The sequence below is a fragment of the Salvelinus namaycush genome, chromosome 7 (genome assembly GCF_016432855.1).
Source record: "Salvelinus namaycush isolate Seneca chromosome 7, SaNama_1.0, whole genome shotgun sequence".
NCBI classification, from domain to species: domain Eukaryota; kingdom Metazoa; phylum Chordata; class Actinopteri; order Salmoniformes; family Salmonidae; genus Salvelinus; species Salvelinus namaycush.
The window spans coordinates 51,237,847-51,255,630 of NC_052313.1; the positions used below are offsets into that span (position 1 = coordinate 51,237,847).

General features: G+C 43.7%; 1 protein-coding gene across 1 annotated transcript; it reads right to left on the reverse strand.

Moving 5' to 3' along the window:
- Positions 1–9,988: 9,988 nt before the first annotated feature.
- LOC120050514 (atypical chemokine receptor 3-like) lies at positions 9,989–16,360 on the reverse strand. Its single transcript, XM_038997104.1, has 3 exons — positions 16,206–16,360; positions 11,178–12,014; positions 9,989–10,794 (listed from the first exon to the last, which is right to left on the reverse strand). The coding sequence occupies exons 2-3, from the start codon at positions 11,954–11,956 to the stop codon at positions 10,449–10,451; spliced, it is 1,125 nt and encodes a 374-aa protein (XP_038853032.1). The 5' UTR covers positions 11,957–12,014; positions 16,206–16,360; the 3' UTR covers positions 9,989–10,448.
- Positions 16,361–17,784: the final 1,424 nt, after the last annotated feature.

Here is a 17,784-nt window from a genome sequence, read left to right on the forward strand (position 1 = left end):
AGTTATGTAGGTTATATTCAGTTAGTTCTGTAGGCTATATTCAGTTAGTTATGTAGGCTATATTCAGTTAGTTATGTAGGCTATATTCAGTTAGCTATGTAGGCTATATTCTGTTAGCTATGTAGGCTATATTCAGTTAGCTATGTAGGTTATATTCAGTTAGTTATGTAGGCTATATTCAGTTAGTTATGTAGGCTATATTCAGTTAGTTATGTAGGTTATATTCAGTTAGTTATGTAGGTTATATTCAGTTAGTTATGTAGGCTATATTCAGTTAGCTATGTAGGCTATATTCAGTTAGTTATGTAGGCTATATTCAGTTAGTTCTTTAAACCTTAGCTTTTATACTTTTCTTACTTTCTTTTGCAAGGCCAGAGCTCAATCAGTGTGTGATTCCAACACCAGATCTCCAGGTTGTGTCCTCATTTCTCCTTCTGAAAGGAAGTTTGCTGATCTGGAGGAGGTACGGCCTCCCTTGGAACAACAATCCAAGGACAGAAGCACAGCCTGTGTGGGCCAAGTCCATTATCCCAACAGCACCATCAGTGTGATTGCAGGCGCCTGCGGTGGGACTGTGCTAAGTAAAATAGGATTTTCATGTTTCACCACAGTAGAGAGAGAGAGACCACCTTTCGTTGAACCCAGAAGGGGCCCTACTCCTGAATAATTTTGATGCTACTTTTGGGGTTTTGGAGGGATGGTTTCGGATAGGTTTTACAGTTTTTGCCGATTGCTTACACACTGAAAGTGAATGCTTCGACAAAAGCGTCAAAACCTTAACTTTTGTAACCATGCCTTTAACAAAGGCACCAATAGTACAAACACATTTTCTGCTTTGCACTTTGTTTGTAATTCTGCAACACACTTTGCACTTTGTTTGCAATTCTGCATCACACTTTGCACTTTGTTTGCAATTCTGCAAAACACTTTGCACTTTGTTTGCACTTTGTTTGCAATTCTGCAACACACTTTCAAAACATTACACACTGTTTCTTACATTAGACACTTCGTTCAAGAATGACATTTCTTGCAATCATAGGGGAAACACTTCTATTCAAAATGCAAAACATACCTGAAATTTGCAACACCCAGACACACACATGAAAACACATACAGTAATTGAACACCAATTAGTCTGAGCCTTAGCACTACAATAAGACCTCAGGTAAGCTCACCTCTTTTGTGAGAACTTTGCAAACATGGAGGCAGTGAGAGTGAGAGGAAGAGAGAGAGGAGGAGGAGGAGGACGAGGACAAGAACAAAGAAGGGGACCAGGCAATAGACGGAGACATATTTCCAACGACATTAGGGCCACTTTAGTGGACCATGTCATAAATCAAGGCCTGACGATGAGGGAGGCTGGGCAGAGAGTCCATGGTAGCATCCATAATACGGACATTTAGACTGGAGACAGGTATGTCTCCAACTTTCTACACTAGACTGTACCTATGTAATTGTTGCACATCATTCTGCATCACAGTACAATACAATGTAGTCCTACAATATTAGGTCTATGCTCCTCATTGAACAAAAGAAATAGGTACAGTATAGTGCTGTGAAGTACATGTAATACAGTTTTGATGTTACTGTGTACAGTATGACAGTACAGTATGTATGTTGTCTGTGGGGGCACCTGCCTTGCCTGTGGCTTGTAGTTTTGACTGAATGTGTCTGTACCAATGCACTACATAATGCAGTTGTACAGGACGGACCAGAGCAGCCCAGGTTTGTTGTCATCTGGGATAATGTTGTTTCCGTGAGTTTACAGTAACATATTGTATTGATTATTCTACTGTAATTCTACTTTTCTTTGTGTTTTTTTGTTGTTAAATAAGCTGTAAATATTTTATTTTTTTCCGAAGCCTTTATATTTTTGAGTTCATTGAAATGTTAGTAGATGAACTGTACCGGAACAATCTTTCACAGAACCCTGTATGAGAAAATCCAAAAGGTTTACAAAGTACTAAAGACAGCAGTGTTTTGTATAAAGTACATCAGCGTGTTGTTGCTGCTTTGAAAGAGTCATTCAAATGGTGCATGTGTGTGTCATTTTGTTGAAAAAATGCCAGTTTGACAAAGGATTGTTAGGTTTTGATGCAGAGTTTCATTCTGACATAGAAGTGAGATATTTATCTCTAAGTGTTGTGTCTTATTGGGCTGGTGTGTAGAGTTCTGACACAAAGAGCCAAATTCCGCAACAAGTGTGTAAGCAATTGCAAAAAAACTATAAATAATTATGGACAGTAATTTGGCCGAGTCTTCTGGCTCAGTCAATTTCTATGGGACTATTTATCTCTAAACATAAACCAATCTCTGGGAGATTGTTTCAAAATGTAACTTTAGAAAAGTCAAAATGTTGAGCCATACCCAATATACCAGGGGTTCTAAAGATGCATGGGTTTAATTCACTCTTCCCTCACCCTTATCTGACAGCCCCTTGCTGTGCTGGAGTGTCGGTGGAGTATTAGTGATGCATCGTTCCCTAATGACACTGAATACAATCCTCAGTAGATAACCCAGGCCTAGCCAGGCCTAGCCAGGGACAATGGGCCTCACAATAGGCTGCTGAGCTGTAAATGTAAACCTAATATGCAACTGTTTGGCCAGGACAGATAAGCCTTACTGAGTCCCTGCTAGATTCAACTGATGAGCAGAGACATGAAACCTCAAAACAAACGGACCAGAGGAGGAACCCCTATCGGAAAGGGTGTGTGTGTGTGTGTGTGTGTGTGTGTGTGTGTGTGTGTGTGTGTGTGTGTGTGTGTGTGTGTGTGTGTGTGTGTGTGTGTGTGTGTGTGTGTGTGTGTGTGCGTGTGTGCGCGCGCGTGCGTGCGTGCGTGCGTGCGTGCGTGCGTGCGTGCCTGTGTGTGTGTGTCTAGCTCATGGCAATTCAATGAATTGGTCAATGCACTGGAACATTCTTTTGGTCACGTTTCTTTGGAGCTGAAAGCTGTGGATTGTGTGTCTATGAAAGATGTGTGTCTTTGAGTTAGAATGCAGATGTACTGTGCCATTGTGATTGCATTATTAGACCATTTGAATATGAATGAAAGAAACCTGCATCTCCACCATAAAGAGAAACCCTTTTGGGGTTTTCACACACAGCCGTCAATCTCACAGAAGTAGCCCTGGCCATAGAGGCCTCTCCCCCTCTCCTTTTCCTCCCTCCCTCCCTCTCCTCCACCCTCTCTCCCTCTCCTTTTCCTCCCTCTCTCCCTCTCCTCCTGCCTGTACAGCGGTTGTAAGGTGATGTAAGCTTGTTTGAAACCTCTCTTTCTTTTCAACAGAAGATGTGGCCCTGCCCTTCCACACTCACACTACTCCTGCCATGTCTCTGAAGGACAGAAGAGAGAGATCCCTACTCACACTACTCCTCCCATGTCTCTGAAGGACAGAAGAGAGAGAGAGATCCCTACTCACACTACTCCTCCCATGTCTCTGAAGGACAGGAGAGAGAGATACACACTCACACTACTCCTGCCATGTCTCTGAAGGACAGAAGAGAGAGATCCCTACTCACACTACTCCTCCCATGTCTCTGAAGGACAGAAGAGAGAGAGAGATCCCTACTCACACTACTCCTCCCATGTCTCTGAAGGACAGAAGAGAGAGATCCCTACTCACACTACTCCTCCCATGTCTCTGAAGGACAGAAGAGAGAGAGAGATCCCTACTCACACTACTCCTCCCATGTCTCTGAAGGACAGAAGAGAGAGATCCCTACTCACACTACTCCTCCCATGTCACTGAAGGACAGAAGAGAAAGAGGGAGAATTTCGAAAACAAACCCGATTTTTATAAACTCCCATATCTACTGGGTGAACTACCTCAGTGTGCAATTACAACAGCAAGATTTGTGACCTGTCCCCACAATAAAGGGGAAGAACATGAAGAACATACACCATTGTAAATACAACCCATATTTATGTTTATTTATTTTCCCTTTTGTACTTTAACCATTTGCACATCGTTACAACACATCGTTACATAATATGACATTTGTAATGTCTTTATTCTTTTGGAACTTCTGTGAGTGTAATATTTACTGTTCATTTTATTGTTTATTTCACTTTTGTATATTATCTACCTCACTTGCTTTGTCAATGTTAACATATGTTTCCCATGCCAATAAAGCCCCTTGAATTGAATTGGCCTAACTGACTAACTAAGGCACTTCTGCGTCCGTGCCTGGCCAGGCCTGGGCCCCAATGTACTGACACACAGTAAGAAGGACGATTAATGGAATGCTGCATCTCAAATACAGTGTAGTGTAATGCTTCAACCATTATGTGGTGTGTCTAATAATGATGTTGGCTTGGCCACATATTAATATACGTAAACAGCTTGGAGTTTGAGGAGTAGACCTTCTGTCTATGCAAATCATCAATATTACTTTCTGACAATAACACCAGATCTCCATGGCTACAGACTAGTTGCTATGGAGAGAGGTTAGATCTAAGAAACTAACCTCTCAAGTTGTCTAGGCTACTGAGCCTTGACCCACAATGCCGGCGCTAGCTGCAGACTACCCCCTTGTCGAGGGGATGTCGGCTTGTTCTCATCTCAGCAGGACAAATATGAATTATGGATTTCACTGTTTGAAAGGGGGAAACCAGGCCAAGGCTTTCCAATTAGTGAATCTAGCTGAATGCCAAGTGCAGTTTGTTGCCCTAGTATCTTGTTCCAATGGGAGCCTTTTATATATAACCCCACTGATCTAAAAAATAATATTATAATAATTAGATGTTTCTAATAATGCACCCAAATCTCTGTTTAAAAGGCTGCAAGCATTCCTTTTGTAGTCCAGACATCAATCAGCTTAGCCGTTGGTTATTATTGAATCAAAGGTTAACTCCTACGTAGCCAAAGTATGAAAATCATTTATTTTTCCCTTCTTTCTTTTCAGTAACATTGTCCTCACACAGGAGGGCAGGGAAGGACAGGCTCTGTCTGTCTTCCCCTCGCTGAGTGTCTGTCTGTCTGTCTGTCTGTCTGTCTGTCTGTGTCTGTCTGTCTGTCTGTCTGTCTGTCTGTCTGTCTGTCTGTCTGTCTGTCTGTCTGTCTGTCTGTGTCTGTGTCTGTGTGTGTCTGTGTGTGTGTGTGTGTGTGTTTCCCTCCCTCTCCAAGACACATTCTGCTCCAGATAACTCCTCTATAAACATTATTGTTGATACTTTCACAATTTACAGAACATAGAATGGAGGCAACACCACCTCCCTGTAAAAATAATCACCATCATCTCTTCCCATCATTAGATGCCTGTTTTCCCAACATGGTGTCACATGACAGGAACAAAAGAGGGTTTTCTTCCATTTCGGACCGGCCCAGGAAGATCCCATTTGAAAATATAATAATGTGATCTCTGTACCCAGATGACCCGATAGACCGAAGGTTGTCCATTCCCCAATGCTCCGTCTCCACTGATCCTTGACCCAGTTAGCTTCACATTTCTCTGGGTTAGGAATAGGATGTCCTCCCCTCACTGGATAAAAACTAACCAATAAGCTAACCTATAACCAGTCCAGGGACCCCCCATGAGAGACCACTATGTCTATTTGCACTTTACAAGCTAATTACCAAACAACGGAGCAGGGTTAAAGTTAGTTTAAACTAGCAGCTCAGACCATGTATACACAGGCAGCTGTTGACTGGCCCATTAGCGCTATGCTAACAGCTAACAGCAGAAGTAGAGGCCCCACAGGGTGGTGCCCAGTGAAACATGAAAATCCACTGACCTCCGCCCTTTCCCACATGACCTATGCAGGTGTTCACTGATTGGCCTAGGATGCCCTGTTCCAATGTTCAAGGCGTACCAATTAGAAGCAATGTGTTGGACATGCATTCTAAATGGTATTCTGGTATGCACATTGGAAAATAGACTTTTGTCTTGGTGAATGCACTGACTACTCCTCATGATACCAATGAAGAGTCTGATCTACCCACTATCGTTTCAGCACTGACCTGTCTGATTGTTATGCTGGACAGGTTTCCTTCTACAAAGGGAAACGCCCTCATATACATTATGTTATGATAATGACACTCAGACCTTCACATTTGGTACAGTGAAATTGATATCCATTTCAGTGCCATGATTTGGAAAGTGAATCAGATTATGTACAGAACTTGTTCCCCGTTGCCCCAACGGAGAGGTCAATTACCTAGATGCAGCATAGATGCAATCTATGTTTATTCATCTGTTCCAAGGAATCCACTGACCGTCCGTCACTACAGGAACAGGTTCCTACACGGATATGGCAGCTCTCGCCAACGGTGAGGTCAACTCCAGAAAGACTTTTAATTGGTGGGAATTAAGATTGCGCACAGGACGGTCTGACGACTCTACTCATGCTTGTCATGACCAGATCAGTCCGACAGGTGTCAGCTTTGCTTCCCGCTCCTGCCTTCTAACAGAACAGGGGGATGAGGGAGGATGGGAGGATGAGGGATGTTAGGAGGATGAGGGAGGATGAGGGAGGATGGGAGGATGAGGGATGTTAGGAGGATGAGGGAGGATGAGGGAGGATGGGAGGATGGGAGGATGAGGGAGGGGTGATGAGGGGTGGAGGAGTGGGGTTGGATAATGAGCTCATACCTCCTGGGAGACTGATCTGACAGTGGATCAGATCGCTGTTTCACTGCCACATTCATGGCCGTGAGAACGAGGAATCCACACACACACACACAACCACTCATACACACACACACCGCCTGCTTTTCTGTGTCCCAGGAGGAATGAGGATACAGTGAAAGGCTATTTGTTCTGCTACATGGCTGTGCCGCCACGGAGGCCTTTGGCATTCAGACGCACACTGCTCCCACGATCAGTCCATTCAGGAGGCCCTCACACAGGAGAGATGCTCTTAGACCTCTCTGGCGTTGTTCTGGAAGTCCCATTGATGTTTGGTCGGGAGAGTGAAACAGTGAAATAGCACAGGGATTCGTCTTAGCTGTTGTCTTACTGGATTGGTCTTAATGTCCTGACTGTCATGCCTCTTTCTGTATGTTCTCCTATAGAATCTTATACATAGTGGAAAGTGCTTGATTGGGACAGGCTGGGTAGATGCCAAACTAGTTAACCTGAAAACCAGTTGGATACCAGATACTCATGTCTTTGAGTTTCATTGACTGGACTCCCCAGATATCCCTAAACCAGCTTCTGAGTCAACTCTCATAACAATCCATGTAACAGCTAACTTGTAAGCTTTCAAACATCATTCTGTCTCCTGCCAGAACGGCCTCTCTGCCTACCTGCTAGTCCAAGTAACAAGCCTGAGGCCCCTGGGGTGGGGGACACGTTTAGACAGGGCTGGAGGAATCCTCCAGGAGCCAGTCAGGAGCCACTGTCAGTCAATCTGTTGCCCCAGGGATCATCACACTCCACTGGGCTAATGTGGATGCGACTGCCCCTGACACGGGGGACAACCCTGCTGGAAGAGCATAGTTCCCACCAGGGAGGTGGTTTGTTTGTGTGTTTATTAAATATCATGTCTTGGTTGTTGTTTGATGGTGGTTATTGGAGAAACATGATTAATTGTGATTTCAATATTTCTCCTTTCATGTCCTGAATCTGCAGCAGCTAAACATATAAACTACCCCATATATACAGAGTTCTCTGGGATAAACAGGGTTTTAACCAGATTACTGAATGTTGTGGAAAAGAAGAGATGTGTTCAATAACTTCCATGCTGTGATATCCATTTGTTTCTCTTTCTTTTCTTCCCATTAGCTGGTTAAACAGGGTTCTACCAGGACAGTGTGATTTACACACAGTTGGTGCAGCTTCAGACCACGGTGGGTAGAAAGGTCTCTCATTGACACGGTTAACTGACTTGGTGAACACCTGGGGTTTCTCTTCATCCAGACACAAACTACAGGGAATAACTGGGCTGGAGCACAGTTGGTCCTGATTAGGTTCTGCCACTCACGCACAGACACATGTTGTTCTAGAAGAGAACACAACCCATACATTCTAGAACACACACAGACACATGTTGTTCTAGAAGAGAACACAACCCATACATTCTAGAACACACACAGGCACATGTTCAAGAAGAGAACACAACCCATACATTCTAGAACACACACAGACACATGTTGTTCTAGAAGAGAACACAACCCATACATTCTAGAACACACACAGACACATGTTGTTCTAGAAGAGAACACAACCCATACATTCTAGAACACACACAGACACATGTTGTTCTGGAAGAGAACACAACCCATACATTCTAGAACACACACAGACACATGTTGTTCTAGAAGAGAACACAACCCATACATTCTAGAACACACACAGACACATGTTGTTCTGGAAGAGAACACAACCCATACATTCTAGAACACACACAGAGACATGGTGTTCTAGAAGAGAACACAACCCATACATTCTAGAACACACACAGACACATGTTGTTCTAGAAGAGAACACAACCCATACATTCTAGAACACACACAGAGACATGCTGTTCTAGAAGAGAACACAACCCATACATTCTAGAACACACACAGACACATGTTGTTCTAGAAGAGAACACAACCCATACATTCTAGAACACACACAGACACATGTTGTTCTGGAAGAGAACACAACCCATACATTCTAGAACACACACAGACACATGTTGTTCTAGAAGAGAACACAACCCATACATTCTAGAACACACACAGACACATGTTGTTCTAGAAGAGAACACAACCCATACATTCTAGAACACACACAGACACATGTTGTTCTGGAAGAGAACACAACCCATACATTCTAGAACACACACAGACACATGTTGTTCTGGAAGAGAACACAACCCATACATTCTAGAACACATACAGAGACATGATGTTCTAGAAGAGAACACAACCCATACATTCTAGAACACACACAGACACATGTTGTTCTAGAAGAGCATTCAATACATTCCAAAACACAAATATTCTCAGACAAAGAAGTTTGAGGCAATAATAAACTGTTTTGTGCATTTATTTGTTATTTTACACAAGAGCGTAAAAACATCAACTGACTGGCAAGAAACTGTGTTTGCAAATTCAAAAACAGTTGCAAATGATTTTCAGGTTGTGACTGAAATGTACACACATTGTTTTTCTTTTGTGTAGTGAAATAAATGCAAACTAGTTGAACAAAAAGAACAAGATAACTAAAATATAACTAATGGTATATTATTTTAAACAGTAGCAAAACTGCCATTTTTTTAACATTACACAGAAAGCACACCTTCATTGATTCCGTTTCACAAAACTTCACAAAATCACTGCACCTACAGATCAACAAATATATAAATATGATATTTACAGAATAAACAATGATCTAATAATGTGGATTTGAAAGTCTACTCCTTCATTCTACATACTAAGCACCAATACTTCCTAAATGCGTCATCTACAGGAGTGTTTGGGACTGGATGGATCCTCCTGGCTTTATATTGACACCTCACTGACCAACATACATCAACATACATACATCAACATACATACATCAACATACATACATCAACATACATACATACATCAACATACATACATCAACATACATACATCTACTTCTCACATTCTACAGATTGGCTTTCGTGTTTGTAATGTCTTTTTTATGGCCCCAGCGAAGACCAGAAGCTAAGAGTCAGCTGAGGGGGATCAGAATAAAGAATACAAAATAAAATATAGCTTTAGAGTTTTGACTCTGGTCTCGGCTGTCAGTCCGTTTGACATTCCTGATTCCTATGTAAACACAGTGGCTTGATTCAGTGGCAGGTCCTTCAGGGTAATGGAGTCTGGTTGACTGACTGCCTGCTCACATAAACACTGGCAGGGAGAGCACCTCGTCTCCCTCCGCTGTGGCTCCGACCAGGGCAGGGGGAAGGGTGTGTGTGTGTGTGTGTGTGTGTGTGTGTGTGTGTGTGTGTGTGTGTGTGTGTGTGTGTGTGTGTGTGTGTGTGTGTGTGTGTGTGTGTGTGTGTGTGTGTGTGTGTGTGTGTGTGTGTGTGTGTGTGTGTGTGTGTGTGTGTGTGTGTGTGTGTGTGTGTGTTTACGGTGTCGTTGAACCATCTGTTTGGGTGACACCAAGTCTCCAGTTCAGAAGAAGTGCTTTATGAAGAAGACCCCCCACCCCTGTTACTAACCAGGGGGAAGTTAACCAAACTCACTCAAAAAGGGCGAAATTATAACAAAACTGGAGTCACACTGTAAATGAAACAGAGCATATGTATTTGGTCTTGGTCTTTTACAGTGCGTCTAATGTGCTTGAGATGTCCTTCCCAGGGACTGCATGCAGTCAGTTAACTGTTCAGACCGTTCAGCAGGCCTTAAATAGAGTCTGTTTGGTAGAGAGTCAGTTCTCTGTGGGTTGTGTGACATCACCTCTGTGGGTCCAAGACAATTTTCCCCTTAGGGACAATAAAGTGTATCCTATCTTATCCTGTCCTCTCCCAGCGGGCCAATCACACGTTATTCTCCACCGCAGCCACGGCCGAGTACTCCGTCTCGGACACATGTGATGCGTCAATGAGCTTGGCCAGGCCCGTCTTGGTGGAATACTTGAAGATGAAGGCCTTCATGAGGTCGTAACGGTAGTTTCTGTTGATGAAGTTATAGATGACGGGGTTGATGCAGCAGTGGATGAGGCTGAAGCACTGGGTCAGGTGGAGGGACACATACAGGAAGTTCTCCAGCCTGCAGCTGAAGGGCAGGACGTTGAGGAGAGATAAAGTGTCGACCAATAGGACTCCGTGGTAGGGCAGCCAGCAGACCAGGAACACCACAATGTAGGTCAGGATGATCTTCCGGCTGATAATAATAATAATAATAATAATAATCATTGATTAATCATTGATCATTGATTGGATTTATAAAGCGTATGTGCGTGTGTATGTGTTTGTGTGTGTTCGTGCGTGTGTGTGTGTGTTTGTGTGTGTCTGCGTGTGTGTATGTGTGTGTGTATGTGTATGTGTGTGTGTGTGTGTGTGTGTGTGTGTGTGTGTGTGTGTGTGTGTGTGTGTGCGTGTGCGCGTGCGCGTGTGTGTGTGTGTGTGTGTGTGTGTGTGTGTGTGTGTGTGTGTGTGTGTGTGTGTGTGTGTGTGTGTGTGTGTGTGTGTGTGTGTGTGTGTGTGCGTGTGTGTATGTGTGTGTGTGTGTGTGTGTGTGTGTGTGTGTGTAAGGGAGGCACTCACCTGATGCGTCGCTCCTGGTTTGAGTTGGCGCTGGAGCCTGGCGGGTTGGTGTTGCCGATGGCGCCTGCTAATAACAGGTAGAAGACAGCGATGACCGGGAACGGGATGGCGAAGCCCAGGACGATGAAGCTAAGCTGGATGCCCACCATCCACTCTCGGGGGTTGTCAGTGGGGTAGACGGGCCGGCACAGGGTGGCGTCAGAGTGTGTGGACTTGACCGCCTGGAGAAAGTAAGTGTCTGGGACGGAGGCGGCCAGCGCCAGCAGCCAAACCAGGATACAGATCACCCTCCGCACCACCTTCTTCCTGCGGCTGTTCCCTCCGTCTCCGAATAGCGCCACGGACATGTAGCGGTCCGCGCTCATACAGGTGAGGAAGAAGATACTCCCGAAGAGGTTGACGCTGAACACCAGGTGGGTGATCTTACAGACGGCCTCGCCGAAGGGCCAGTGGCCGCGCTGCAGCAGCGAGCTGACCCAGACTGGGAGAGTAGCCACCACACAGAGGTCAGCCACAGCCAGGTTGAGGATGTACAGGTGGGTCTCAAAGCGGTTCCTCTCTGAGCGGAGGTTGACCCACACCACCAGGGTGTTGGCGGCCAGGCCCACCAGGAAGATGAAGATGTAGAGGACAGAGAGGGTGTAGAGCACCGCCGCGTGGCTGAACCCAGCCGGGCACAGCAGAGCCTCTACGTGGTGGGATGACATGTTGTCCCCCGTGAAGTTAAGCTCCGCCCACATCTCCATCAGCTCCGTCAGCTCGTTCACACTCAGACTCATGGTGGCGTTCACCGCAGTAGGGGGAAGGACGTGTTGTGAAAAAGCCAGAATCCACAATCTGTAAAGCAAGAAGTTTGCTGGTTAGAGTTCGCCCAAAACAAATGGATCAACTGAGGGGCTTTATGAGCGGAAATATGTCCATTTGCAAAACAAGACATTTGCTGGGTGACCACACAAACATATGGACCAATTATGTCAAACAATCATTTGTTTAGAGGGACAACAGGCGTTATCTAAAACATCTCAAGAGGCCAGGGGCGTCAATGACCCCCGAAATCTGAGGGGGTACAAAGTATGTGAGGATGTCTGGGGGGGGCTTGGTGGTCCTGAAGTTGGAGAATCTTCCATTTTTCAAACACCTGAAACAGCGTTTTCCATGCTTAATTCTATGTAAAAAAAGATATGTTTATTTTTCTGCATATCTAAGCATACCTCTTGAGCTGACTGTATCCTCCTGAACGGCGGTTATTGTTTTAAAGAAACTAAATATGCTCTCTGCATCTCTGCTAAAATCTGGGTAAAAGATTGAAAGGTATGTGACTTATTCAGTACATTTAGTTATTGGTTGCTTTTCTAAAGTCTTCCAACCTTGCCAGCAGGCATGCCAGCTAAGATAGTTTTAGACAAGCTAGCTACTGGAACTTGATTGATAACCTGAAAAGGCTTCTTGGTAGCTAGTTATCGAGTTGGGTGATTGGGAACCTATCTGGACTAGCTAAAGCCAACTTCATACAATTGCAAGGTGGCTAGTAGTATTACAGAGACTTTTTAGTATTTTTTATTACAGGATAAATCTGAGGGTCATGTCCCCTGTGCTCCCCATGGGCATGGCGCCTCTGTCCGAGGCGGCATGGTGGGATGTCAGGGGTTAGACCGATCGCAAGCTGTGTCCAGGAATGTTCTCAATGTTTTCCCTCTAGTTCATTAGACAGAGACATTCCACAGGACTCCCGAGTTCCTCCTTGTCCATCAATAACAAGCAGTGTTCCTCCTAGTACATCAATAACAAGTAGAATTCCTCCTAGTACATCAATAACAAGTAGAATTCCTCCTAGTACATCAATAACAAGCAGGATTGGGGCCATCGCTGCCAAAGGAGGAGTTATCATGGTCTAAGACAGACAGATTCTCACATCTGAGACTAATCTGACTACTGCAAGCTGGGTGCTGAGGGACTATTTCAACTATGCCTGTATTACCACTGAATTGTGAACTGAAGTAAGCCAGTAAATGATTTATTACTGAATCAAAATAAAGGGCTTTTCAGATTATACCGTTTTCAAATGTAACTGTGGAGATTTAAAAATTCACTCAAAATTTAGCATGGTCCATTTTAAGCTAAATCAAATAAATGTCACTAAATACTGTAGGTACATGTGGAGCATGGACATTTATGACTCCATGTATTTGTGTACATCCATTTTTATGACTGTGAAATAGGGACCTCCCAACCTCACAAGGACCTCTCAACGACATTCACTTAGCCTTTAGCACAAAGAGAGTGAAGAGTGTACTGATGCTTTCAATGTGACCCAGGAATACCTCAAGGTGAGAACTTCACGGACACGGAAACGTAGCCTGCGATTGAGATATGGACAGGATGGAATGTGTGTGTGTGTGTGTGTGTGTGTGTGTGTGTGTGTGTGTGTGTGTGTGTGTGTGTGTGTGTGTGTGTGTGTGTGTGTGTGTGTGTGTGTGTGTGTGTGTGTCTGTCTGTCTGTCTGTCTGTCTGTCTGTCTGTCTGTCTGTCTGTCTGTCTGTCTGTCTGTCTGTCTGTCTGTCTGTCTGTCTGTCTGTCTGTCTGTCTGTGGAAGGTATGGAAGGTGAACGGTTCCGTTCTTCACTAGAAACAGTGAACCGGCATCATATCATGGCCCTTTCCTTTGAACCGACAGTTCCAGGGTCAGGGGTCAGAGGGCCGTGTTGTTGAGAGAGAGATGTGAAGCGAGCCAGAGAGCTTCACATCAGATGAGACCATAGAACACAGGATGCAACTGGTGCTGCTGGGTAGCCCTTCACACACTGATTAAACCTCTCATTACTTGGCTTCTACTGCAGGTCTTCATGGACTACCGCACTTCATAAGACCTGTTCAGACTGTTCAGAGTTTATACTTCATAAGACCTGTTCAGACTGTTCAGAGTTTATACTTCATAACACATGTTCAGACTGTTCAGAGTTTATACTTCATAAGACCTGTTCAGACTGTTCAGAGTTTATACTTCATAACACATGTTCAGACTGTTCAGAGTTTATACTTCATAACACATGTTCAGACTGTTCAGAGTTTATACTTCATAACACATGTTCAGACTGTTCAGAGTTTATACTTCATAAGACATGTTCAGACTGTTCAGAGTTTATACTTCATAACACATGTTCAGACTGTTCAGAGTTTATACTTCATTAGACATGTTCAGAGTTTATACTTCATAAGACATGTTCAGACTGTTCAGAGTTTATACTTTATGTCTGTAAAACAAATAGGACTAATATAAATGCAATTGAAACGGATTAACTGGATTTAACCATCAAACAACTTAATCGTTTCTTTATTTGCTTATAACATTAGCCAGATGTTTGTTCATCTAACAAAATTACCATATAGCCTTAAAAGCATTGTGGGTAACATGAGTAGATAGACAGCTGTCTTTAAGATGACCTTAAATCAGTGACAGATGAAAACTAAAAGCCTGACCCATTTGGGAGAGGTGGGTTACATTAAAACAAAAGCTGCAGAAAGCTTGGTGTTTTTACTGCCGTCACTCCCACCATGCATTTGGGAATGGATGACATTAAATGCTGCATCTCCACGTGCCATAAAACGCCGTGGCCCTTTTGAGGACCCCAGTCCTTGTAAATCTGTTGTGTTTTCACTGGTCAAACAGAGTGGCTCTTCACCTGGTTCCCTTGTCCTCCCTCTAGCCCCCAATGGCCCCAGGGCAGCTAGCACCGTCTGGGGCACAAAGAGCTGCCCGTGTGGACACAGTGTCTCTCACCACCACACCCCAATATTACATCCTACCACAGACACACACAAACACACTCACACACACCTACACTCACGCACTCACTCACTCACTCACACACACACACAAACAAACATACAGTATACACATATTATACACACCTCCACTCTCTTTCTCGCTCCCAGTCTCTCACTGTCTTTCTGTCTCACTGTTATTCTGTTTTTTCCTCTCTGCATACTACACTCCCTCCCCCTCCTCCATCTCCCTGTCCATCTCCCTTCCCTCTCCATCCCCTCTCCCTCCCCCTCTCCATCTCCCTGTCCATCTCCCTTCCCTCTCCCTCTCCATCTCCCTTCCCTTCCCCCTCTCCTCTCCCACCCCTCTCCCTTCCCCTCTCCATCCTCCCTCTCCCTCTCAATCCCCCTTCTAGTTCTGGTCTCAGCAGAAACCCTGCAACTTTAAACTGTTTCCCTCCTCCTCCAAGGAACCCCCCCCCCCCCCCCATTTCTCTCTCCCCACTCTTTTTCACAGTGAAAATTCTGCAACCATCTGTACTAAATTAATACATTGAAAGGTAGGCTATTAACGGTGTCCATCCAGCAAATAGCCTGCTGAATATGTGAATGACCAAAATGGGTCAGTCTAGTGGAATTTTAGTGATAGTGCATAAATCTTCTGAAGATACAGTAGATGAATGTTGTCCTACTATAAACTACTTTTGTTAACGGAAATACACACTATCAACTACAGAACTTTTCCATTAATTATTTGATGCGTGATTTATTCACATAAACAGATCCACAGTTCCTAAACACGCTATCTCTCTACCTGTCAGCTATAATGCATTATGTTAAGATTTAAAAAAAAATAATAATAATAACGTTATTGTGCACAATTTAGGTGCGTCTATCCATTGCCGTATCATTTGCTTACATACAGGGCAATCTAGATCTGATTGAATGTAGACCAGTCTGCGGGGATATAACCCACTGTTAATCCGCTGGACCCACTGTTAATCCACACCCCCAACTGTGAGACCCGGGGCGCTTTTACAAATGTATGACAACTTCAGAGCACAACAAATCTCAGCGCCATGGAATGGTTGGGTAATGTCAAAGCACTCGTTTTCTAAACTCAAGAAAAACTAACAAATAACAAACATATAACATGCCAGTTAGAAAAAATATAATAGCCTATGAAAACGAAATGTATTTTATTTTCTGTCAGTGAAAAAGTAGGATAAAATGCACTATGGGTAGTGTTATTTAAAGGTTACTTACAAAATGCCTTTCTGTGTCCTTTGTAACTCCTTCAATACAGAAATTGCACAGAATGTCCCCGTGAATGCTTTTGAGAGTCCCTAGACTGGTGTCAATACTGACGTTATAGTAGGCCTATTGAAGTCTGTACGCAAATTGACTGAAGAGCTCTCGGGTTCCTGCTCTGTCGAGACTACCTCGCTTTGTCCCGGTGCACTTGTTAAATACTGCAGAGAGCAACGCCTACTAGGGCAACTAGGCAGCTTGGTAAAACTGATTCATTGAGGTTTCAGAAAAAAAACAATGGAATCGACGGACTTGCGAAACATCGGATTTCCACTCCCACCAACATAATAGAGATATAAACAGTAGTTAGTTATTTGTGTCCGAGTACTGAAAAGTCTGACGTCCAATGCTGCTTTGCATTCCATCACCTTCCGATACTGGTGGTGCGTTGGTGCTGAATTCTTTAGGGGAAATTTCTTATAATAGATTTACGAGCTTTTCTGTAGGGCCATATATTATCATGATATTATTATAATTTAGTAGCCTATGCTAAATTCATTAGAATATTGGTAGATAATTGACTAAATTTAATGTAAAATATTTACAAGAAACTGTTAGCCAGTAGGCTATGTTTTACCCTGAATTATAGTCTATGCCTACTTTTAAACATCATTTTGAATGCATTAATAGGCCTATATAATGATGTATTCACATCTTTAAAGGGATACTTCTGGAATTTGGCAATGAAGCCCTTTATCTACTTCACCAGAGTCAGATGAACTTGTGCATACCATTTTTATATCTGCCTGCAGTTTGAAGGAAGTTACTAACTAGCGTTAGCGCAATTGCTATGGTTGCAGCCAACCATCCAGTCACATGCTAGCAGTCATTGCGCTAGCGCTAGTTAGCATTGGCTCACTAAACTACCTCTATCATTCTGGATGCAGAGACATACAACTGGTATCCACGGCGGCAGGTAGCCTAGCGGTTAAGAGCTTCGGGGCACTAACTGAAAGGTCGCTGGTTCGAATTCCAGAGCTGACTAGGTGAAAAATATGTTGATGTACCCCTGAGCAAGGCATTTGACCTAATTGCTCCTGTAAAATGATGACTAAAAAGTAGAAAGCAAATGCAAGCCACAAGTACACCTGATGTAGATAAAAATAAAGGGCTTCATTACCAAATTCCCTAATAAGGCTGTCTATTAAACCAAATCCCATTTGGAGTGACCTGAGTGCGCGCATAAAAGATTGGTGTGAAAATTCGATTAGCCTGCGCTTCTTGGCAAAATGTGGATGAAGGAATTCATGTAAACATATTATCTAGACAGAAGAGACACTCTCCTTTATTTGACCTGCAGGTGGTTAAAGTTGAACACTTGGTAGGTGAATGTATTTGGTGTTTAACTATTTTGAACCTTTCTTGGAACAAACTCAAAGGCTTGGCGTTCTTTAGGAGCTCACCTGTTCTCCTGCATGCCCTACTGGGATGAGTTTAAACACATAGGCCCTATGCCAGCTTGGCTCTTGTTATCTTGATTTTGGCAAGACATCTTACCATATGCCATATAAAAAAGCACAATGTGGAATCTCAT

What these genes read in the sequence shown, in the direction of transcription:
- LOC120050514 (XM_038997104.1), bottom strand. Translation starts at nt 11,956, where the DNA reads ATGAGTCTGAGTGTGAACGAGCTGACGGAGCTGATGGAGATGTGGGCG. An exon ending in AACCAGGAGCGACGCATCAG is followed by an intron (nt 10,795 to 11,177) that starts GTGAGTGCCTCC and finishes TATTATTATCAG; the next exon opens with CCGGAAGATCATCCTGACCT.